General features: G+C 37.3%; 3 protein-coding genes across 6 annotated transcripts in view; all 3 read left to right on the top strand.

Annotated features, from left to right (window-relative positions):
- The window catches only part of LOC132095378 (cell division cycle protein 16 homolog), an 11,917-nt gene extending 9,374 nt beyond the window's left edge, over positions 1–2,543 (top strand). Inside the window, exons 14-18 of the mRNA XM_059500293.1 lie at positions 17–80; positions 379–440; positions 1,681–1,816; positions 1,900–1,990; positions 2,074–2,543. Coding sequence (XP_059356276.1) covers positions 17–80; positions 379–440; positions 1,681–1,816; positions 1,900–1,990; positions 2,074–2,318 — 598 coding nt within the window. The 3' untranslated portion in view covers positions 2,319–2,543. The remainder of the gene's footprint in view (positions 1–16; positions 81–378; positions 441–1,680; positions 1,817–1,899; positions 1,991–2,073) is intronic.
- Positions 2,544–3,429: 886 nt separating this feature from the next.
- Positions 3,430–15,964, top strand: LOC132095377 (regulator of nonsense transcripts 3A). 4 transcript variants are annotated; one of them, XR_009422435.1, is made up of 13 exons: positions 3,434–3,665; positions 5,317–5,969; positions 6,719–6,825; positions 6,919–7,025; positions 7,184–7,282; positions 7,413–7,523; positions 11,650–11,705; positions 11,780–11,938; positions 12,306–12,439; positions 12,660–12,948; positions 13,254–13,331; positions 14,842–15,297; positions 15,328–15,964. XR_009422435.1 is itself a non-coding variant. In XM_059500291.1 (12 exons), the coding sequence occupies exons 2-12, from the start codon at positions 5,751–5,753 to the stop codon at positions 15,004–15,006; spliced, it is 1,521 nt and encodes a 506-aa protein (XP_059356274.1). In that variant the 5' UTR covers positions 3,430–3,665; positions 5,317–5,750; the 3' UTR covers positions 15,007–15,964. The 4 variants fall into 4 exon arrangements, 3 of the variants coding, with proteins under 3 accessions (XP_059356274.1, XP_059356273.1, XP_059356275.1); XM_059500291.1 differs by having other exon boundaries at positions 3,430–3,665; positions 12,663–12,948; positions 14,842–15,964; XM_059500290.1 differs by having other exon boundaries at positions 14,842–15,964.
- Positions 15,965–17,308: 1,344 nt separating this feature from the next.
- Positions 17,309–22,872, top strand: p2ry8 (P2Y receptor family member 8). The gene is made up of 2 exons (XM_059499411.1): positions 17,309–17,392; positions 21,102–22,872. Exon 2 carries the CDS (start codon positions 21,116–21,118, stop codon positions 22,148–22,150), a length of 1,035 nt encoding a protein of 344 aa, XP_059355394.1. The 5' UTR covers positions 17,309–17,392; positions 21,102–21,115; the 3' UTR covers positions 22,151–22,872.
- Positions 22,873–24,552: the final 1,680 nt, after the last annotated feature.

Raw genomic sequence — 24,552 nt, 5'->3', positions numbered from 1 at the left:
CTTTGCTTTGTTGCAGCTATAAAACAGCCGAGAAGTTGTTTCTAGATGCTATGGATAAGATCAAGGCCATTGGAAATGAGGTAACCATCCTGTTTTTCTTTGCTGTCAGGACAAACGTTAGTCAGAGTAGACGTCATGATGCACTTTTATGTTTTTGGGTGCATCGTTCAACTGATGAAACGGTGAAAATACCTCTTTAACGCAAATTTCCAATTGGCAAACAGATTCAGTTACTCAAATTCAGTTGTCAAAATAAAAAACATGTCTTCTCTATAGCATATTAACTTTAATGGTTGAATTTCTCACTTTTGGTACATTGTAGGAATCATACCCTTGTAAAATATTCTGTATTTTTAAAGAATCATTTCTTTTTTTTAGGTGACGGTAGACAAATGGGAGCCGCTCTTAAACAATTTAGGTCATGTCTGTCGAAAATTGAAGTAAGTTGAAAGAATCCTGATTTTAGTTTTAGTACATTTACTTCCGTTTTTCATAACCTACGCTACCATTCAAATGTTTGGGTTTGACAGAAATCAATTATTTTAATGGGCTGCATTCAGTTGATCATGGGTGCAAGAAGTTGAGCAGTAATAGTAAAGACATTTTAGAATCTTATAAAAGATTGTTTGAAATAAATGCTGTTCTTTTCAACCTTCTATTCATCAAAGGATCCTGAAAAACTGATCAGTTTTTCCACAAAAATATTTCAACATTAATAAGAAGAAATGTTTCTTGAGCACTAAATCAGCATTTTAGAATGATTTCTGAAGGATCATGTGATGCTGAAGACTGGAGTAAAGGCTGATGAAAATTCAGCTTTGCCATTACAGGAATAAGTTACTTTAATATATTATTATTTTGATTTTAAATATTATTCCACAATATCAGCTTTTTTATTGCATTTTTTAAAAATCAAATTAATGCAGCCTTGTTGAGGGTAAGATACTTCAAAAACCTTACACATAAATCTTACAAAACCCAAACCTTTGATTGGTTGTGGACATACACTACACTACATACTGACAAATTTTGCAGCTGATATAGCTCATTATATTCCATTTAAAAATAGATGGAATCAGGGCCATAGTGATGAACTAATCTTACTCTGCTGCTAAAATGATCAGGAGTGGGATTTTAATGAAGAGCGTGAACTGGGCTTGGACACAATGAGTCCTTTCTCTGTTTTGTGTCTGTTTTTCTCCTCTTTAATAGAGGGCTTGTTTTGTTCTGTCACTCTAGTGTTTCATGAATTATACATGTCCACCCACTGGATATCAAAGGACCCGCAATTCAAACTTGAAGATCATTTTCACTCGTGATTCTATAGTTATAAATGTCTCTTTAATTATTTCTGTCTTTGTTTGCTTGTTTTATGGACTTTATCAATAAAACAAATTTTCCTAAATTTGTCCACATGCAGTAAGTATTTAAAGTCACATCTGAAAGATGACATGCACATTGAGCATTTCATCTATACAAAACTGAAACTTGAGCATACATAAAAGTGGCAGTCTAGACCCACACTAAATATGAAAAATCGATAAAAATGTGCAGTTTATACTATCAAGTCAACATTTGATTATGATTTTTCCTCTGCCTCTATAGCGAGCTTGTCTACACGTTGATCTGTTGCAATAGACACAAATCAGGTCAGTGATTGCTTTCATCTTGTTTGTGTAGGAAATATGAACAGGCTCTCGAATACCACAGGCAAGCTTTGGTCCTCATCCCACAGAATGCCTCCACTTACTCAGCCATCGGTTATGTGCACAGCCTCATGGGAGATTTTGAGAGTGCCATTGACTACTTTCACACTGTGAGAATATAATCATAATTTCTTGGTCTCTCTTTTTTTTTATCAATTATTATTTACTTCAAACATTTAAACTCCTTCATTAGGCACTTGGTCTTAAACGAGATGACACATTTTCCGTAACCATGCTGGGTCACTGCATTGAGATGTATATCAGCGACTCGGATGCTTACATTGGTAAGATAACCAACCATATGCTTTGTGTGCAGCATCTAATTCGTACATTTTCTTTGCAACTGTTAACTTGTCTCGGTTTGCAGGAACTGATATTAAAGACAAAGTAAGAAAGACCCTCAGCACACCTGCACTGATGAAGATGCTCAACACTTCTGCCGACGGCAATGAGAGCAGAGCTCAACCGGTAGAAGAGGTGAACGTGTGCCTGGAAACGCAGTCTTTCAATGCTGATAAACAAAACGATGCTTTCCAGCGCTTCCTCTTAGAATGTGACATGCACGAGAGCGATATGATGCTGGAGACGTCCATGTCTGACACCAGTACGTGATTGAGACCTATAAATGGGTCAAAGAGGAACTTTGAGCATGCGATGATGATAGAATGTGACACTAAAGAGGACACAAATAACCCACCCTCCCTCCACCCACCACCCCAGCCGTGTCCTGTGTGTCAGACCCCTGTGGATTTTTTTACTATGAATAAATGTAAAGAAGTGAATGCAAAAGGGTTCGAATGGTTTAATCAATAAACCCTGCATCCATATTTTTACACAGATTTGTGTATTCTCGTTGCTGCTATATTAAAACATCTGTTTTGTGGATGAGGCTGAACAAAATGTATATGATATTTACAGTGCCAATCAGGCGATAACATTGATCTGCTGACATTTGCATTGTTTAGAAAACCCTGAAATTAGTCAACCAAAGGAAGCTACTTGCAACGACTTTGATAATTGATTTTATCAGTCATGTCAAATCTGTGCCTGAAGTTGAGAATGCAAGGTAATCTGTGCATTTATTTTGCAAGTCACCAAAATCAGCCCACAGATTTGATCAACTTTATTATTTTTTGGTCATTTGTTTTTATAACACTTATAAAAACTGTCAAAGCTTGAAGTTAGTTAGTCCAACCACATCAGTAGTGAAATACAAGAATATGATAATTAATATGATTTATGAGATGACCGTGTACAGTGCCGGTCAAAAGTTTGCAATAATTAAAGGTTTTTAAAAATGTTTTTGAGAGAAGTCTCTCATGCTCACCAAAGCTGTATTTATTTGATAAAAAAAAAACAATGTGAAATTGAATTACATTTTGAAACTGTTATTTATTAGGGACCCATTAAATGAGACAGTGAGACATTAATAAATTGATAAAATATATCTATTTCAAATAAATGCTGAATAAATGTATCATATAGTTTCAGAAAAATACAAAACGGCACAACTGCTTTTTCCAAACTTTTGACCAAAAGTGTATGTTGATGTTACCACTGAAGGTCAATTTAAATGGTTCCTGATTTATTTATTTTGCGGTACTCAAAGCCCCTCTCAAGGGGGCATCTGGCACCTCCTCCCTAATTGTGCATCAGGAACGTCATGGGGTCTTTCAGATCGGCCTCTGAACTAGAGCAGAAGTCTGGTGCCACTGAAATGTGCAGGCTGTGTTGCTCTGGATGCTCCCCAGATGGAAGCTGGCTTGTGAGCAGCAGAATTAGTCATGGGCTGCACACCATCCAAATCCAACATCACCTACTCGCATGTGCGTGTGAGTCAGGATCTGGACACCTGTTCTACATTTGTGCCTAGTTTAAAGAGCTCCATTTCCACGCCAGAGAGGCCTTCACCTCAGCTCTGCATTGAGACGGCCAGCGGAAAACAAACATTTCTCAGTGGTAAGACACTACAACAGCTTTAATTATGGATAGTGATACTCTAAATAGAGGAAATAATGTAGATAGATATAAGTAAATAGATTTTGGTCCTATTTTATATTAGGCGACTTTAACTGCTAAATGCTTATAATACAAAATAAAATAAATGCTAGGAACCGTGTACCTACTGTACATAATTGTATGTTGTATTGCAAATCACAAATTAATTATAAATAAATTATGCATAATAATATGGAAGTAACCCTAAACCAAACCCTAATCCTAAACCTAACCCTAATCACAAGTAGTTAATTTTACTCCGCACTTAAATGTATAATTACAAGGACACCTTAAAATAAAGTCTGATCTTTGTTTTAAATGTAATGTTAATATAAATGTATTGTTGCTAAGTAAAATTTTGTACATTTTGAATTGTGGATCTTCAACTTTTTGTTTGTGAGCTGTATTTCTTGATGCAATTGACAATAACCAATAGAAATGAAGCCTACATTTCGATACTGTTACAGTAAGCGCCGGAATTGCATTGTATCAAAATTACACTTTTAGTGGTTAAAAACACTTAATATAGAGTGGGTCTGATACTTCTGTGGATTAAAAAATTATAGTAGATACTTGTTTTTGCAGATTTATAATGGATTTGCTGATGGATGCTTTTGCAGATGTAAATTTTGCAAGTAAATGGTTGGATAGATACTTTTTGCATATAGATTAATGGGAAGATTGACAATTTTACATATATATTTGTGAAAATGGAAGACAGATGGACAGACCATTTGTTTAGATAAATAAATAAGTGGATAGGCTAATACTTAAGCAGAAAGGTATATGGACAGAGAGGTAAACGGCTGGATGCCTACTTTTATAGACCGATCATTTTTTGTTGATAAGGTATATATGTATGCAGATGATCGATAAATTAGCAAATAAATGAATGGACATACAGTCAAACCAAAAAAAAAAATCATCTTTCTTTTTTTTTAATTGCTAATGCGACCTTTTTACACCACGGACTGCACAAAATTAAGCATTGCTTGGTAATTATTTGACTTAAATTGGTATTATCTTATTGTGTAGGCTACTTAAATTTACCATCTGAATAATTTTTGGTTGACTGTAATCCAGTATATACTTTTCTATCTGTAATAAGTTATCTGACATTTATTTCTGAGTTCTTCTATTTTATTACCATTTTAAAACTGTTGCGAATAACCTATGACAAAGTGAGAAATGTTGAAGGTGTCGTAATAAATTTTGGTTTGTCTGTATGCATGCTATTTCATACAGATGGACATATATATTTGCAGATAAATAGAGTTCTATCTGTGGAAAGATACAGATGGACACACATTTGTGTGATTAATAAATGAGTCGATTTATGAGTGCAGTAGATTCCCAGATGGGTGGATAGATCTTTTTGTAGACGAACGGGTACATTTTCAGATAAATAAACAGTTATATATTTTCTAAAGATAGACAGGGCAGGCCAACATTTTTGACAATAAATATAATAGATAGGTTATATCTATATAATGTTTTCGCCGACGGATGGATAGATAAATATGCAGTGCAGGTGAATAAGGGAATGGAAACATAATATAGATACACTGACAGATACGTTTGCAGACAGATTGTGGTCTCGTGCTTCTTGCAGTTCCTAGTCGTGACTGTTTCGGGCACTCCGTGAGTCAGCCCAGCAGTCCAAGCGTATGGAGCACAGTCAGCACCTGGAGCCCGTTCGGACCGGAGCCACCGTGCGTCCAGCCGAGCGGCACCGACAGCGACCCCGAGGACGACACTGCAGCGCCCGGCACTACACGATAACAGTCATGGTCGCTGTTTTAATCCCCTTCCACCTTGCTCAAATAAAAATATTTGTTTTACTTGAGTAATATATTTGTGTATCTCTCTAGTAGGCCTAGCTATCTAAATAAAAAAAATGAACCACATATATAGTGCCCAAATAGCCATATTCTATTTATTTTTACAATTTAAACTAACGTAGCTCGTAGCTCATAATTCTTTTTTTGTTGTATAAACAAAATGCAACGAAACATATAGGCATTACATGACGAGATAAACACTAACATGCAAGCCTCGCGGTATTTGGGGGAATTCCCGCGAGAGTTTACGGATTTCAGACAGCGAAGAGGGCGAAATGGAGATATGAGGTCTGAAAAGGAGCAGAGGACAGGAAGCAGGGAGAGAGGCAGCGTGGAGATCCAGTTCAGGGAGTGTCAGAGGGAGCAGGACAACGTCGCGGTGAACCCGAAGCACAAGGAGGAGAAAAAGGAGATCTTCACCAAGGTAAGTGGTGCAGTTGTTTGGTAGGTTGGAGGGTGTGAATGATGATGGTGGAAACGGGATTCAGCACCATAGACAGCGAAAACGCAGGACAGTCTGACGAAACGAAGATCCCAGTGGCATCAATCATTGCACTCCTACGCAATTACCCTTTTGGATGGATTAATTATATCCAGGCATTGAATATTTATATGCATCTAGAATTAAAAAAAAGCACATTCAGTGGTGCTGTAAACATTAGAACATTTATATTTTTAATATGTATATATTGCCAATGTATGTGTATAGGGATAATTCTGGCATTACTCATGTATAATTCAAATTAATGGAACACATGGAAATTGTAAATGATGTACTGTTAGTTTTTTCCATGCATTTGCAATTAATGAGGACTGGATTTTAAAAGATTAAAATTACATGAAAGGACCATAACAGCATTCTGTTTGATTCATGCACAGGGATTTTGGACTCTTCAATAATATTAGACTGTAATAAGTTGAGAAATTAGAAATGTTCACAGCCCCTCCTCAGTACAAAAATGTAAAAAAAATTTGATTTTGTATACTAGTTAGGTTTCTCTTTTTTATCTCTTGTAGTGTTTTACACACGTGTTATGGCATGTTCAGTTTTGTTATTGCCATTTTACTCTAATATTTGCAACTATTATTTTGTAATTGTGGGTGCTGGTCTTGCTTTGGTGTTGATGATTTGTTTTAGTTCAATTTTGTTTAAATATGCTTCTTTTTATGAAGGTTGTCATACGCCGACTGCCACCCAGTCTATCAAAAGACCAGCTCGAGGAGCATCTGAGTCCGCTTCCATCTTTTGACTATTTCGAGTTCTTCCCCGCTGATCAGAGGTATATTTGGCTTGTGTATATCAATATACTGTGATCAGGAGCACTGTCAGCGTCTTATACATGTGCATGTCTTTATATATTTAATTTTCCCAGCTTATACCCACATCTCTTCTCAAGAGCATACATCAACTTCAAAAACCCAGAGGATATCATTATTTTCAGAGATCGCTTTGATGGCTATGTATTCATTGACAATAAAGGTAATTCGATTACATAGTTTATTTTACTCTTTATTCCCCCTCAAACCAGTTAAGTACAATAGTGGTAATATAAATGGTTTCAATTTAGTCTAATATATAACAAGTCCACTAAATATTTGTTTAATATAATATTTGTTTTATATTTTTTTTACATTTAGGCCAAGAGTTTCCAGCTGTTGTAGAATTTGCTCCATTTCAGAAGGTTTCCAAGAAAAAGTTAAAGAAGAAAGATGCTAAAGCAGGAACTATTGAAGAAGGTGTTTATATTTTTAATTTATAAAACATTATTTATAGATTCAAGGTATCTATAAAAAGTTACTTTACTAAATAAAATATATACTGCAGTAAGCTAATTTGTTTAACACTTTATTTAAAATATTTTTTTAGACCCAGAATACAGGCGATTTCTGGAAAATTACTCTTGTGATGAGGAGAAACCAATGGCAAATCCAGAAACACTGCTGGGCGAGATTGAAGCTAAAACCCGAGAACTCATAGGTACTGTTTTGGAAATTGTTTAGCACTGTTAGTCTGTTTGTAGATAAATGTATATCAGGAGATATATTAACAGGACAAGTGTATTACAAAACTAGTTTTAGTTTATTTTGATAAGAGCATTTTTGATGTTGAGAATTGCTATCCAACTATAGAGCTGTTCAATCGTGACATCAATTTGCAGACCAGTCTGGTAGGATAATTTGTAATGGGCTGCTATGGGCTTAATATATAGGCTTAATATATAGGTTTTTACTTCACTCGTACTGCGTCTGCTAAGACGCTATTTGAAAACAAATTTTTCTTCGATGACTGAAGCATGCTGTTTCATGCATTCAGAGTTGTTTATACTGTTAAAGAGTTGGATTCTCATGCTAAACATGGACAAAGTTTCAAAAAACAATTTGGATAAATGACGGAGTATCCAACCCCAATGTCATCATCCATCACAATGTTTCACTGAAGACATCGTCCGCTGCCAATTTTGTAGACATAGTCTGATGGCAATTTTGAAGATATCACCCAACCCTACTACCTGCTGCCTTACAGCCTCAGTTAAGTTTAACTATAATTATTTAAATTGTAGATCAACCTGTTCTTTTCTTGACTCTTTTGAGGCATTAAATGTGAGGTATCTAGGAGTTGTCCTGTTTGCTAGAACTGGTGTTTTCATCTAATCCTGACTCTCATCTGTACAACTGATACTAAGCGTGATGTAAGTAGACATTGATTGACCAGACGCGTGTCTGTTTTCTTGGCTCTTCTTCCCAGTCTTCAAATTCATATTAGTACTATAATACTATATTCAGGTTCTGACTCTTCTAACGCCATTATCAGTATTTGTTTTTTAAGGACCTTTGTCATTCTATCCATCTCCCTAATTGCCTTTATCATATAAGAATATCCTTCCTGAAATATAGCCTGCTTACCAGACTTTGTCAAACTTTCTGGCCCAGCAATGCTTTTGGCTGGTGGAGATCTACTGGCTGACCTCATTTGACCATACGTTAAACTGCGTCCTCTGATTACTTTTTGATCCCTCTTTCTCCCTAATTGTCTGCCTCTTTTTCTGGTGCTAGGATTTTTGTATTTTATCCCTTTAATGTTAACTTCAGGCCAGTCTTTATTTATTTGGTCTAACATTCTTTTTAGCTCTAACTTGCTTGCTATCTTATTTCGCAATCTTACTTCTCTAAGATAATCTTCTGATTACTCAATTACTGTCTGCTGTTTTTGATTTCCATCTGAATCTGACAGCCATTCTCATGAACCCTGAGAGTGGTATTCTGTCATTTTATGTTCAAAATCCTCACTAAATGATGCAGTATGTTGTGAGGGGTTTATACATTCAGCGTTTCCCCATATCTCTTTTTGTCTCTTAATAATACTCTCTATTTCCTTAAAAGTTTCTTCCCCTAAACATCCCAAAACTGCTCCAGCTATTCCTGATCTGTTAATCATCTGTGGATTTCCATTTACTGCCACCATACCACCTGAGGTATACTCTATCAAGCCTTTATACATTCAGATCATTATCTGCTGTAACTATAGGGCCTTTTGCATCGCAGGAACCATAAGTACCAGAACTAATTGTGGAACTACCCACTTCTGGGCATTTTCGCACCACAGGAACTAGGTGCGATTTTAGTACCGGACTTCCTTTTCGAGAACCAAATTAGCTCCTACTCCGGAGTAGGGTCTAACCAGCACAACTGGTACTAAGCGTGACATAAGTAGACATTGATTGACCAGACGCGTTCGAAAATGCCCTCACCCGCCAGAAAAGCCCCCACATGTTTCACTCTCCATGCTGCTGTTTGATGTGCTAGTATGTTTACAGATGAGGATCAGTGCCTCTTGTTCCTTGAGCAGCTCAATCCTTCTAAGCGGATCAGAGCAGAATGCTGTCACCGATGATTTAATATCACTGATAGCTTCGTATTTGAATATGCCCATACTGAGGTTATGCTCGCTGAGACAGACCTCTCTCACTACAAGAGTTGATGTCTCATCTGGCTTTGCTCGTGGCTTGCCTTCTTCAATGCCTTCTTCATTTTTTGAAGGCACCCAATTTACTTCCGGGTGCCTAAGGCAATATGTTTGTTGTGAATATCCCCAGAGAGTCAGAATGGGTTTTGGGGATAATAAAACGAGGCTATTCTCTGCAATTCACTTGAAGCCCCCCGCAATTCAGCGGCATGTTTCCAACCTTGGTTCAGAGCAAAGACGCATATCAATACATGGTCCTTCCCTTTGGACTTTCTCTAGCACCTCGCAATTTTAAGAAGTGCATGGATTTCCCCTCTGAGACAGATGGGAATCCGCATTCTGAATTAGCTTGATGACTGGCTCATCTTGGCCCAGTCGGAGTATGAGCTACTATCTCATAGATCCTTCCTCCTCAGACACTTAGAATGCCTGGGACTCAGGGACTCCATTTTGCCAAGAGCATACTGTTCCCCAGCCAACGGATATCATTCTGGGAACAGTTCTCGACTCAGACCAAATGAGGGTGGTAGTCACCAGAACGTGCACTGGCCATTCAGCAGCTCGTGGCTTCATTCAAAGTTGAAGCCTCCTGTCCTCTCAAGGCCTTTTAGAAGATTATGGGCCTCATGGTCTCCGCGTCTCCGGTACTTCAGTTGGGCCCACTTTGCATGCAGTCCCTTCATTCTAGCTGAAAACTCAAGTTCCGCCATGTTCCTGGTGTCTCGGACGCCTTTGTATCTAGGTGGACCATGCCTGCATAGAAGCTCTGGCCCCTTGGAAAGACCCTCAGTGGATGGAAGGGGGCATGCCCCTGGAAATGGTCTGCAGCAACAAAGGTTGGGGAGCATTATGCAATAGCAAACTGGCTTTGGGCCACTGGTCGAAAGAGCAATATCATCTTCACATCAACTGCCTAGAAATGCTGGCAGTATGATTGGGCCTTCACACCTTTCTACCAGACCTAGAAGGATACCACGTTTTAGTCCACTTGGACAGCATGAATGTTTTGTCCTATATAAATCGCCAGGGTGGTCTTGAAGCGCCTTTTCATTTTGGTAGAGCACCTCTTGGAATGGGCTCAGCTCAACTTGCGTTCACTAAAAGCAACACATGTGACTGGTTGAATCAAGGAGCAGACATGCTATCTCAGAGCAAGGTCCCCTCAGAAGAGTGGATGCTCCACCCAAAAATGGTTCAAAGAATCTGGGAGATCTTCAGCAAGGCAGAGGTCGACTTATTCACCTCAGAAGACAACTCATTTAGAAGAAGACTCTCATTGCCCAACATATTTTTCGAAGGACAGGGATTAGGGCTGTGACGGCCGCTGTGTGTATGCTCTTGGCCCTCACTGAGTTCAGAGGCTGTAAGAATTTCTCTCAAATGATTACCCAAGGCCAGGCCGACCTCTGTATGTTTGGCCCCATTGTGTCCTCTGGGGTTTCACTGAAAATACTTGGTCCCTCTGGGCCTCATTGGGTGCTTAAGGCAAGTTCAAGTATTAGTCATTCCTCTAGCATAGCACAGCAGGATTTTACTGATTCCCCATAGCATCTTAGTAGATACAATACAAGTAAAGTATCGAAAGGGAACGTACTCGGTTACTAACTTATCCTTGGTTCCCTGAGATAGGAAACGTGTGTTGCTGGCCATGCTATGTAGCTGCACAACTCAGTCGTTGCTTCAGTCGAAGTAACCTGAGGATTCTATGGTGAAATTCCCGCTTATATAGCCAGATGGCCCCACCCATTCTGGAGTGCTTCTTTACCATAGGTTTTTAATTCACTGCATGAACCAATGGCAGTGCAGTTACACTGCATTATTGACAAAGCTTCGGTCATCTAAGAAAAATGCTTTTTCCCATAGCATCTTAGCAGACGCAGTACTCGTTCCTGTCTCTCAGGGAACCAAGGTTATGTTAGTAACAGAGTACATTATAATTTTTAATCTACTACTTAACACACAATAATTCCTCAAACTTGAATTTTCATCCTATTGTGTGATTTCAAATCACGTTGCCATAGATGTTATTTTGCTCGTCAGCAGAAAACCGCTATTCAGAATTTTCAGTTGGAACAAATTGTTCCATTAAAATTGACCATAAACTAAGCTCTATTTTCCCTCTGTGCGACTTTATGTGCAGCCAAAAGGACAACACCTTTGCTGGAATACATCAAAAACAAGAAATTAGAGAAACAGGTAAGAACACCATCTAATTGCATGTTAAACACAATGATTTTTTACTGTATATAAATTATTCTTTTAAATTCTAGAGAATAAGAGAGGAAAAAAGAGAGGAGAGGCGAAGGAGGGAACTGGAAAAGAAGCGACAGAGGGAGGAGGAGAAGCGGAAACGCAGAGAAGAGGAGAGACGAAAGCGAAAGGAGGCTGAAAAGCAAAAAAAGCTCTCTGAAAAGGAGATAAAGATCAAGGTATAAAAAAAACATATCACATCTTGAAGATAACTGTATAAAAGGCGTTCAGGTATTTTGTTCTTAGTTTTATGTTGATTCATTTAATCGGCACAGATGTTTGTCATTATTTTCCTTATTTGCCCTGTATTTAAGTTGCCCTATTTTCAATTCTCATTTCTTTCAGTATTGTTGCATTCAGCACACTATTTCATATTGCCTACTTGAATTTGGATTTGTCTACCTTATAAACCTTGTTTTACTTTCATCTTTTAACTTCACCTTCATCTTCAGACATTAAACATGATGGACTGTTTTTCACCTGTCATTGTCAGTACTGTACTGAAAACCAGTCATTACATGAGATTTGCAATATTGACTTCTTTAGCTTTTGAAGAAATGTGATGGAGACGATGACGTGGACTCAGATAGACTGAAAGATAAAGGAGACAGCGGAGAGAAGGATAAGAACAGATGGGAAAAGCCAGCAGGACACACTAAGTCAAAGGAATCCAAGGATAAGTAAGAACTACCTAAAACATGCCACTACTTGCCATAAAAGATACAGTCGGGTTTAAAAATCTGGGATTCAACATCTACCATGTTCTTTCCTCCATTGAGACACTGGTTCTTTAGATCATTCTCAAATCATGCTGGATGTTACTTCTGGGCCCCACTGTATAAACATTTATTTATAAAGTCATATTCAAGTGGTTGATTTTATTAAGTGGGCTCTCTATAGTAGGAGTCAAATCGAGAGTGACAAGGAGCAGCGGGAAGGTCATGGCCGTCGCCAAAGGGACAAAGAGCATCGTGGCAGAGACGAGGAGCGCAAACGACAGAGGCATCACTACGAGTTTGACAAATTCATGCGACGCAAGGAGGAGACCAAATGGGGTAAAGGCTACTGCCAGGACAGAGCCAAGAAAGACCAACATCATGGCTATTCTTACTGCCCAGAGACTGGAGACAAACTGGGCAAGGAGGATCGAGAGGACATGGGCAGCAGGAAAGAACGGATTCGCAATAAGGTAAATAAATGCTAAAAGAGTAGCGATTTCTCACAGTCACAGTTCATTTGCAGCTCTGGTTCTGGTATTATGTACAGTTATTGTCATCAGTCAGTTTGTCCGGTCTGTGTAGCAGATGAATCCACTAATGCATTCAATATTTACACATCTGTAGTTGATTTATACATCATTATGTCTGTGGGAAATACAATACGAATCTGCCTCCCTCCAGGGGCTTTCAATGCAGCCTACACTGATGTGTTGAGGTAGTTAGCTGTAATTTGGCTGTTGGCAATATTATTGACGGAAGACATCGTGTCTCTCAGTCTGTGTTAGTGCATCAGGAGAAAAGGACTTCCCAGTCTGAGGGGCCAGACCAGATAGGAGGGGCTCTGCCAGCAAAGGTACAGCTAGTTTTTGAGCCTTTCTACCCACGGGAGGGGATGCTACACATGCTGTTTACTGAGAGGCCGTGCACCTTACAGTGCCAGGCGTGCTTGTTGACAGCAGAATGTTGCAAATGCTGTAATGGCACAGATGAGGAGTGGTTCCCAATAGAGGAAGCTTATAAAAAAGAAAACTACGGCTCTGTTCCAAAACGTAGTGAGTTGCCTACATGGGCAGCATTTTAAGGCATCATATGCTTCTAGCTCCCAAAGTAGAGATGGTGTGGGAGATACATTTAAGATGGCAGATGAGGAATGTCCATTAGAAATACAGAGTAAAATGTATAAATGAGATGCAACAACTCATTTAAACCTAGAAATAAAAATAAGGGTTTTTAAATGTCATATAAAAATATAACATTAAAAAAATTATATAAAATCTAAAAAAATATTCACATTTCTGCTATATTTCAAGGGGGAGAGCCATTAAAGGTAGCAGATGAAGCAGGAACACTGTACATTATAAATTTAGTTTTAAAATGCATTAATTAGATCTCATTTATACCAGGAAAAAATATTAAATGTGCATTTTGAGGATTTTGAAACATTTAGAACATAGAAACGTTATTTCGTAACGTGACGAATACATATTTAAGATTCTGCTTTTTCAGAGAAAATAAATCTATCCTAGATGGTGGATGAGGCGAGAGATATGTTGAGTAAATTGTAGTCAGTTAAATCTAATGTTTCTTTTCAGCCTGAAAATAAAAATATAAGGACTTTAAAATGTTTAAAACAACTTTAAAAACTTTAAAATCTAGTTTTAGGGAGAAAAAAAATCTATCCAAGACGAAAAGAGAAATTTCAGTTAAACCATATTTATCCACTAAATTTTTATACCCCGTGTATACCTATATAGTTAAACGTCTGCATAAAAATTATTTAATACTATATGAAAAAATGTATTTTCCCAATATGTTTTTCATGAGGACAACTATTTGTGTGATTGTTGCCTATGTAAAGCATATGTAGAGTGTTGTTTTAAAAGGCTTCTTCTTATGTAGACAATAAATATCATTTCACTTGGTTTTGGAACAGATCCCACATGTATATAGAAGAATACATATAATATTGCACATTGAAATGCTTACATGCTGGATTCTGTTTATACATTTAGTAAGTAGTCATTCAGCAGATGATTCAGTGGTCCGGTTACTAGCCCTGAGCTAGCTGAGCCATTTTGTGTCACCCCCATCACCACCACCATAAATACAAACCATGTTAAAGTCAAAAAAGAGCATAACAGATATAGTGCAGTGTAATGTTTTTGTTATGGACTAAATGGATTTTGAGGGGCTGTCAATAGCAGGTTGTCTGCCTGAAATGTGATTCAGAAGGGGACGGAAATTGATTATATGCATGAATAGCACTTTCTTAAGTAACCTGACATGAGAAAAATCTGTGTTTGTGGTATGAATTATGAGTGTATTGCTTTAGTCTTTTATGTCTTACTCATTTCACGGCACAGGACAGACCTGCAATGCAGCTGTACCAACCTGGTGCTAGAAACCACAAGCGAATGGGCTCTGGGAACAAGCTGTTTGACTTCCCACCAATCTCTCCTGAACACGGAGGAGAACACTGCTACAAGAAGGTCATTGGTACAGGCTCAGAGAAGAGTGCGGACGAGTGAAAAAAAGACCAAGACAGGAAGAAGTCTACTTTCAGAAGCGAGAGGGTCATGCCAGTATAGTAAGAACAGTCAAGATCAACCTTGTTTTCTGTCTTCTGAATCTATGTGTGAGTATAGTGCATTGAAATCCCCTCTTAATGTTTTATACACAAAGTCAGCAGTGTCATAAATCTAAAGTGATCGGTTTCTGTATGCTTATCAAGGATTCACACCCTTCATTGAGAAACGATACCTCAGAACAATTGTGTATGCCTTTTGTAGTGCAAGAAATGGATTCAGTTAAACAGAAGAGTATATATATATATATATATAGAGAGAGAGAGAGAGAGAGAGAGGGAGAGAGAGAAAGAGAGAAAGAGAGATTTTACTGTAAAGAAAGCAGTATGTGTTGTGAAATTTTAAATATATGTAATGTGGGATGGGGAACAGAGACATATTTTTTCTTTAGGAATTTAGAAATGCTACATCGTATTAATGAAACATTTAAGCATGCACCTTTTAATTTTACACTTTCAGACTGTAATGCCTTTGAATGATGCCTCTGTTGTCCCTGATGTATAGACATTGTGGTTTTTCTGTATTAACAAAAACTGTACATCTCACAAAAGGATATAGCAAATGTCAGAGCATCGTTTTACCTGCAGGCCAAAATGAACAAAAATTGTGTTAAAATCATCTTCTGTTAGGTCAAATAACACGTTTTGTGATATTTCTAAACAGTGTGCATGTTTTTGTGAAATTGCAGGCATTCGGTGGGGGGAGGCAACGTGGGGTCACAGGCCTTACCTTTGATTTGCACTTAAAGATCCCGTCTGTTATTAAAATAGCCTACAGGTTTTTAGAATTATTGTTGAGTCCAACAAAAAAAGTGAACTCTGTAGAATACTTAAAAAATGTGATACTGTATTTGATGGATTGACCATTTGTGTACAATAAAGATATATGATTATATAAAGTATTATTTGAATTTCATTATTATTTATTATGATTCTTTACTTTAAACATTTAAATGTGTAACTTCTATTTTCACTTTTACACTTCGATTAAATTTAACAATGTAACAATATAAAATTACAAAATTCTATAATTCAGCATTTGCACCATAATTTCTCATGCAGCTAAATCGAAATTGAAATAATCCTAAAAAAGAAAAAACTTTTTCTTAAGGCTGGATTTCTTAAGATTAATGGCTTTTGCTTGCAAAACAGCTCAGCAGCTGAAGTCTGCTCTTTGTGAGTCAACTCTAAACCAGAATCAGTTTGCACTGAAAAGACAGAAATTATTGTAATTTGCAGTTTCTCATACTACTCCTTTAGTTCCCACACTTTCAGACGGAGAAAACAAGTCATAATGTCTTCCTGTTTCTTTCGCATCTTGACTTTTTACCTCTAATTTGACTTCTTGGTTTTTTCATACCTATCACCACTGCTTTCTTGTTCTCTGTGAAGGAGTATTGATGGTAAATATGATAAAAACAAGCTATACTGTCACTCATGACAGTTATCTATAGTCAATCAGTAGTAAAAGCAAATATACATTTCCCCCTTCTCCAAAATAAAACGCTTATTTTCAGTTAGTGCGTTGTCTAGTCAAATACATGAATAACAGACATAAAAAGTTGAGCTAACAAAGCAAACAGGAAATAAGATCACATATGACCCTGATAAAACCCCCCAAATGAGCTTCTGCATTACAGTTTCTCTTTTTGTTTTTCTTTTGTAAGCATCAATTAATAAAGACTTTCTTTCTATTTCTATATATCCAGATGGGATTTTACAGGCCTGACCAAAGAAACACTGAGGTTTGTCTTAATGCATTTGTAAGTTCACTACTAAAAATTTGGAGCATCTCAAAAGTTAATTGTTCATTTCACAGTTTGATGGGGTGGGACCCCTCAGATTACTCGTGCTTGGCGTGAAGAAAGGTGTGCGCCTTAATTTTTACTGGTTTATGTGGTGTATTGTCTTCACCACATCCTACCACATCAATTTCACCTTAGCAGGTGTTTGTTTAAAAATCCAATCCAACAAAACATTGAAAGACACATCATTAATGAGAAAGATAAACTTTGTAAAACCAGCATGAAATTAGAGTAACTTCCTCTGTGGATGCCGTAAATTCAGTTTTGTTTGTGAATATCACTTAACTGATAAATTCATAGTTGTGATATCTTTGGTGAAACTGTATGTAATTTTAGAAATGTGAGAAATTTAAGAAATTTTGGAAGCATGGAATATTTTTTTACATTTCACAAATGCTGCTATATTTTGATCGAAATGAGTAGTCAGGCGGTGTACTTCCTCTCATCAACAAGTTTCCTGCGTCTAACAGTTGTGCCAGATTAACTGCCATCAACACACAAGGGAAGTTGCACATGCTTCTTGAGGTACGTACACAAGCCTGATATATATCTTTTTTATTTCCTAAATGTGTACAGATATACTTTTTTATACTAGTTTCTGTGATAGTCCATTGTACGTCATGTGGTATTCCCAAAAACATTATTGGAGGTTCAGATTTTAGTTAAATTTTGTACATGTGCTCTGCTGTTAGTTAGAACAGATGAATTGTTACCTGAACGCTTTGCTGCTCTTGTCGAGGTAGAAGTGTCATGGTTCACTGAACGGATGATCACATCAAAAATCTCAGTACAAAAAAATTACTCCAGATTTGACAATTATTTCAAACATTCCAACTAAATCCCATTTTGATACAAAGGACAACAATTGTAACATTGTTAGACTCCAAGAAAAATTCATTGATCATATACTATCAATGTCATTTCACAAAAGAGAGCTCTTTTTGTTTTGATGTATAGCAGATGAGTCATGATGGTGTAACACCTCATGAGTGATGAGAAAGTACTGTGAGAATGCAAATAGATTTTACTCTGAGCCTTTATTATGTTGAAACAATGGGCCTTGTCATGAGTTACTATGAGGATTTATATTCAAATCTAATTTAAAGTATGTGTGTTCATCTGGCAGTGGTTTCGTTTCAAACTATTTTAAATTAATTTAATGTAGTTGAATTCTGTTCTTCAACATAAAATATTTTGTATGTTACCTTTTAGCTCCTTTCTGCTTCTTGAATTTGTGTTTGGTAGCTGTTTTACTATTTACATTTCCCTGACAAGTTTAGAAAAGGCGCTTAACAGCAGGTTCCGTTGTGACAACTTACTCCGTATAGTTGTCCATACAACTGGGGTAATATTTGTTAATGAACTTTTACAATAACTGTGAGAATGTTCAAGCTTTTTGTAGCTTAGGTGGTTTGTGGTTATCTGGAAACTGACTATATGGAAAAAAAATAAACATATTCTGAGATGTTCTAAGTGTGGCAGCTGTGGCTAGGTTGTTATCGTCACACATAGGCATGGTTTCACTGCAAAAAAAAAAACGTGATGTTAAAACAAAAACAAAAAAACAAACTTAGCTTGCAAAGCTAAGTCTGATAACAGTTTAGTAGTTTATACATTTTGTGATTTTGAATTGGGCAGATACCAAATTCAAAATGACAAGCAGTACAGTCAGGTACAGTATACATCTGTTTGTACTGATGTGGGTGGCACTGTTAATGTGTTCTCCAGCAGTCGTGCTTGGGGCGCTTGCACAAAACTTGGGCTCAAAACACCCATATAAAAACATGTGAAGGATGCAACTGATGGACTTCAATTACAGAACAGAAATCTATATATAAATATATATAAAAAAAACACTATTATGTTGATCTAAAGCTGCATGACTTTCTTTCTTATATTGATACACTGAAAGCCAACAATGTCCAATATTTTTTTGGACTCCAACAGTCTTATAGATATTACCATATTATCCCCAGTTGAATTACTACATTAAGAACTGCAAACATTTTTATTTGTATTACAAGTTTTGTGAAATGTTTAAATATGCAAATGAGTCATGAGACACCTGTAATTAATTTATGTAATTATATTTATAATTACACTGTTGGCACATCCTTTAGACCTTAACCAACACTTTAACCTACCCATACAACCAAAACCGGTCCTTAAACTTTACCCGTATCCTACCTCAATAGTAGTGCATTGTACTTATTTTTATGTAAGTACAAAGTAGTTAAGGCCACCTAAAATAAAGTGGGACCAAATACTGTCAACAGCCAGAAAAAAAGTCACCTTATTGTTAGGAATAAATGTTGTATAAAATGAAATCTGGTGAATGCTACAGATATGACTGGTTTTATGGTCCAGGGTCACATGTATGAACAAAATAAAACCCTTCATAATATTGATATGTAAAAACCTGTAAAACTGTAAAAATACGGTTATGAATAAAACTGTTTCGTGTGATACTGAAGTGCCTGTACACTCACTCACTCACTCACTCACTCACAAAAAAAAAAAAAAATTCTTTATACTTACTTAATTTATCTAAAGAAAGTTTTTAATTACGTTTAGTTAGCTTAGGTCATAGTAAACATCAACTTAACTTTATCACACACACACACACACACACACACACACACACACACACACACACACACACACACACACACACACACACACACACACACACACACACACATATATATATATAAAGTTGTGACATTTGCCAAGTATGGTAACCCATACTCAGAATTGGTGGTCTGCATTTAACCCATCCAAGTGGACACATAAATTATTAAACTGAACAAGACAGATCTGTGTCTTTGTTTTTTTGGATGTAACGTTTCGCCGCAAGTCTGCTTTAGGTTGGACAAAATTCAAAGAACTATAAAGCAGAAGATAAATGACTCAGAAGTATAGGGTTGACTTTAAGACAGAGCTGGGGACACATTTTAGCCACTAACTTTAAGTATTCAGTTTGAGTATGCAGAAAGGTGGTGTACCCATAAGTTGGCATCATGACCTAAAAAAGACACATCAAGTCTATAAATATTTTTTTAAGAAACAAGGACACTGTTTCAGAAACATTTTCACGTAAAGCATTTGAAACTACAGCCCACCCGTACAATTGCAATCTGTGCAAGACAGCCGCACGAGAACTGTAATGACTATCAAATCTGATGCTGGCACACGCTGTGGCATCAGAATATTTTTTCACTTCCTTTGAAAAAACACAAAAAAAGTCCCTAGCTCGAGACTCTGTCCATGTGAATCATTTCAGTCAACATTTGTGAAACAGCTCTGAGACTTACGACGTATGGCTGTGATTTGTTGGTTAAATGTGACATGCATTGTGTGTACCTGCTGAAGTAGCATGTTTGGAAAGCACTTCCTGTTCACAGAAGTGCACCCCAATCTATTTGATGGTGAGAAGTAGCAACATTTTTACATTATATCTCATGTCTTTCCTGTGTGACTGCAGGGAGGTGTTTTCAGCAAAACCTTACAATGTCACAGACATCTTAAAAATGTATACTAAAATCAAATAAAATATGAATTTATTTTATTTTATTTAGAATTGTAAATTCTAATAAATAATATTAATATTAACATAAATATAAAAATATTTATATAAAATATTTAGATCAGTTAAATTGAATTCTCAAAAAAAAAAATGTACAAAACTTGTAACTGTAGTGGTCCCCTTTAAAAGCATACTAATATATACAATTTAAGTACTACTATATACATTTTAGATAATTCTATGTATATTTAAGGTACTAATCTGCAGCCTTTAGGAGTAAATAACGTACAAAATGTACCTTTTGGAAGGTACCATCCCAGCTTTTGTAAAAATGATTTAAATTGTAATCTTTATATCAGTCATCTATTATAATTTATGCATTTTTTTTTTCATGATACATTTTCTTTTTGAAAAGATTCTTAAATGAAGCACTTAAAGTTCAACTACAGTGTAAAAATATGATTTTGTCAAAGTTGTAAATAAAATAGATTTTTGGAGTATTATATCAGTTTTTGTACTTCAAATGTTCCATTTTAATTCAATGTTTTACTTCCCGTTTCTTTGTAATTATTTGCGAAATTTACTAGCAATTGTTTCTACACCAAACAAGTAAAACGAACCAACAGTGCAGATGTTTCTCACAATTTGAGTTTCAAGAGATAAAAACATAGTTTATAGTAGGTGTAATCTCTCTGTCTCTTCAAACAGGTGGGACAACAACCATGAATGACTCACAAAACATCGACAACAAAATGGACAATGCCACCTTGGCCATGTTTGACAACAAATTGGCCGGTGAAATTGTGTCAGCCATCTATGTCATCGTGACCCTTGCCAACCTGAGTGGTAACGGAATCTCTCTGTTTCTGTTACTGATGCGCACTTCTCCGAAAACCCCCTCCATCATCTTTATGATCAACCTCACCCTCACTGACCTGATACTGGGCACTGTGCTCCCCTTTCAGATCGCGTACCAAATGCAGGGCTACAACTGGACTTTGGGTACAAGCATGTGCAATGTACTGACAGTGGTTTTCTATGCCAACATGTACTGCTCCATTTTATTCATGACTGCTATTAGCGCCGACCGCTACCTGGGGATTGTGAAACCGATGCACTTCAGAGAGATGAGGAAGAAAAAAACATATGCAATTGGTGCCTGTATATTCATATGGCTGCTAGTCCTTGTGATTCTGAATCCACTGGAACACAACGACCTGACATATAAAGTAAAGGAGCGCAATATCACCACATGTTTTGATGTGTTGAGAAAGGACATGCTCCCGGGCATTGCTCACTGGGCGGGCTTCCTTTTTGGCTTGTTCATCATCCTCTTCCTCTGTCCATTCATCATAACAGTGTATTGCTACATTAACATCATCTACGTCCTAGTCAGAAAGACCAACAGTCATCAGAAAGACCGTGCTGTGCGGTTAGCATGTATCGTTCTGTTTGTGTACATTTTTTGTTTTGCTCCCAATAACATATTACTCTTGGCCCACTCAATCGCAAGGCTGTACTACAACAAGTCTCTCTATATCTACTATAAACTCTCCCTGTCTCTTAGCTGCATTAATAGTTGCCTAGATCCATTTATTTATTATTTTGCATCGAAAGAGTTTCGTCGGAAGCTGAGGCAAATGCTGAGGTTGCAGACTCTCAGCACGGGAGAGACACAAATGATTGAGGGTCGTAGAGAAAGCTTTTTCTCTGGACGTACAACGAACAATGCAAATGAAGACTGTGACAACTTTTAACATTTCTTTTGGAAATGTTAAAAGTCAGGAAAATGTCATGATTCAGATTTGCAGGGGTCACATGAGCACTGTTAAATGAGTCAGAGCACAAGCTCTAACCGCTAGACCACAGCTCTGATACAATTCCTAGTGTTTATAATAATATATTTGTAAATGCTAAAGTAACTCATAGTAAGGGTAACTTCCTATATATTGGTTTGTTGTTATTGTTTTGTAGCATTTAGCTTTGGTTCTGCTTTGATTTCCTGGCTGAGCAGCCGAGGAAAAGGACGCTGCTCACATGCATTTAGGCAACGTGATGTTGTGTACCTTTTTTTTTTTTTTTTTTGGTATCAGACTAACCAAGTTCCTACTCACCGAAACTTTGACATATTTTTTTGAACATTGATGTGTGGTTAGACTTAGCAGCGACTTCAATAATTTTTGATTTGACTTAAAAAAGTACGAAGACTTAATGTGGCAGCTATTTTAGATGTATTGCTAACCCATAAATTGTTTTTATACTGTAAAATATGCAGTTAATGTTTAGTTATTTTCTATGAACCAAAGAGTTTTAATATTTATTTTACTTAAGCTGTGTATAATGTGCCTGTATTATTACATTCTAATTCATTGTTATATGTTTGTTATTTGTTTTTATCGCTGGGCATTATTCTTCTGTGGTAACAATGGATACAAAGTCATACAGGGCATTTATTTGTCATGTTATAATTAATAAATACATCTGAACAAACTGATTTTGTAATTATTGTCATTCTAAGATTAAATATTACATATGGCTTATTCAACAAAATAAATGTTACAACCATTTATTTTTTTAAGGCTAAGTATTCTGAGAATGTTAACCACAGACGTCACACCGAGGTCAAGATTTTCTTTCAGTTCCTTTCTACTGAGAACTATGGTATGTCAAGTGAAGTATTGTACAAAGTACATGTACTGAACAAATAGAATTTTTAAAAAGGAAAGAAAAAATTAGTGTGTGACCTCAGTGGAAATAAAATAGCTTCCAGGAAATAGATATACTGTAAGTGGTCCCAGACCAATGTGAAGTATACCGTGCTGAATGCTGAAGAAAATGCCCAGTGCAATGCTCAAAAAGGAAATAAAGCAGTTTGCAAATGCCACTTCAAAGTGCACTATGACAGGTGATGTTATGGTTCAAGAGTGTGTGAGAGAGAAAAAGAGAACCTTATATAACAGATGCAGTTTTCAATTTGTAGTGGAGTGATAGATTTAAGTTGCTAGAAAAGCACGCACACACAATTTCTTTTTTTAATTGTAACTTATTTCAAAAAGTGAAACGTTCTTTTAGATTCATTACATGTAAAGTAAAACATTTCAAAAGTTTTTTGTTGTTGTTGTTTTAATTTTGATGATTAGATCTTACAGCTCATGAGAATCAAAAATCCAGTATATTTACATTTGAGTTTCATGAAATGACCATCCCTACGGTAAAAATTACAGATATCTCTTGTTCTTTGAAACCATGTGAATAATTTAATATTTAGAGATACTGGTTCCCTTTCGAGAGTACTCTCGTACTGCGTAAGCTAGCTTACGCTATGGGAAAAGGTCCCCTTTTCTCGAGAATATGAAGCCAAAAATTATCCTTAATTTTTAAATAATGTAAAACGCAGTGCTGCAGCACAGCAGACCCAAGCGAAGCGGCTCGCGCGCTTATTGGCTGTGCTGCGGCAACTGCAGCAACCTATGGTGAGGCGGCGGAGAGTAACGAACCAATGGGGGCGCTTCGCGCCCATTGGACGTCAGAGCGCGCCAAAATAGGCGTGGCTGGAACTATATAAGCCACCGCTTCACCATAGGGATCAGATTTCATCTACTTCAGCGATCTCACCTGCACTTCGCTGTCTTCTCCGGAGAAGCCTCTACACGCCGTCGAAAAGCCTCTCAGCGGGATAGCACTGCAACGCAGATCTGAGGACGCCGGCTCGTGCTTCATCTCGACGCCGCCTTCAGCACTCGCTTCCTGCTGCGCCATCCGGCGTGACTATATCCTTTTCAAAGCTAGTGTGTTTGCCGCTGCATCACACTTTTTTCCTCCAGAATTCGAGGCGTTGTTTCAAATGCCTCGGGCCTGCGCTTCCTGCCGAGGCCCTCTGCCCAGCGAGGACCGCCACATCATCTGTGTCTCCTGCCTGGGCCGCGAGCATGCTGAGAGCGCACTCTTCAAGGGCGGCTGCCCTGAGTGCGACGACATGGCTATATCGACCCTGCGGGCTCGATTAGCTCAAACCAGCCACGATGCTCCACCCGCTCCGCCTCTTCTCTCTCAAGTGCCGCATAAGAAACGCCGCGATCAGAGAATGCCTGAGCATACTGTTACACGCGAGCTCACGCCGGAACACTTCCCGCGTGCCTCGCCCGCTCTCGCTCCTTCG

This window comes from Carassius carassius, chromosome 19 (genome assembly GCF_963082965.1).
Source record: "Carassius carassius chromosome 19, fCarCar2.1, whole genome shotgun sequence".
In the NCBI taxonomy this organism is placed as follows: domain Eukaryota; kingdom Metazoa; phylum Chordata; class Actinopteri; order Cypriniformes; family Cyprinidae; genus Carassius; species Carassius carassius.
Note: the sequence above shows the minus strand (reverse complement) of the source record. Positions and strands in the feature narration are given on the sequence as shown.

Coding starts and splice junctions, on each gene's coding strand:
- LOC132095377 (XM_059500290.1), top strand. CDS start 5,751: ATGCAAGCCTCGCGGTATTTGGGGGAATTCCCGCGAGAGTTTACGGAT. Junction 11,706..11,779: donor ACAAGAAATTAGAGAAACAG/GTAAGAACACCA, acceptor TTTAAATTCTAG/AGAATAAGAGAGGAAAAAAG. Junction 12,949..13,253: donor AAGAACGGATTCGCAATAAG/GTAAATAAATGC, acceptor CGTGTCTCTCAG/TCTGTGTTAGTGCATCAGGA.
- p2ry8 (XM_059499411.1), top strand. CDS start 21,116: ATGAATGACTCACAAAACATCGACAACAAAATGGACAATGCCACCTTG.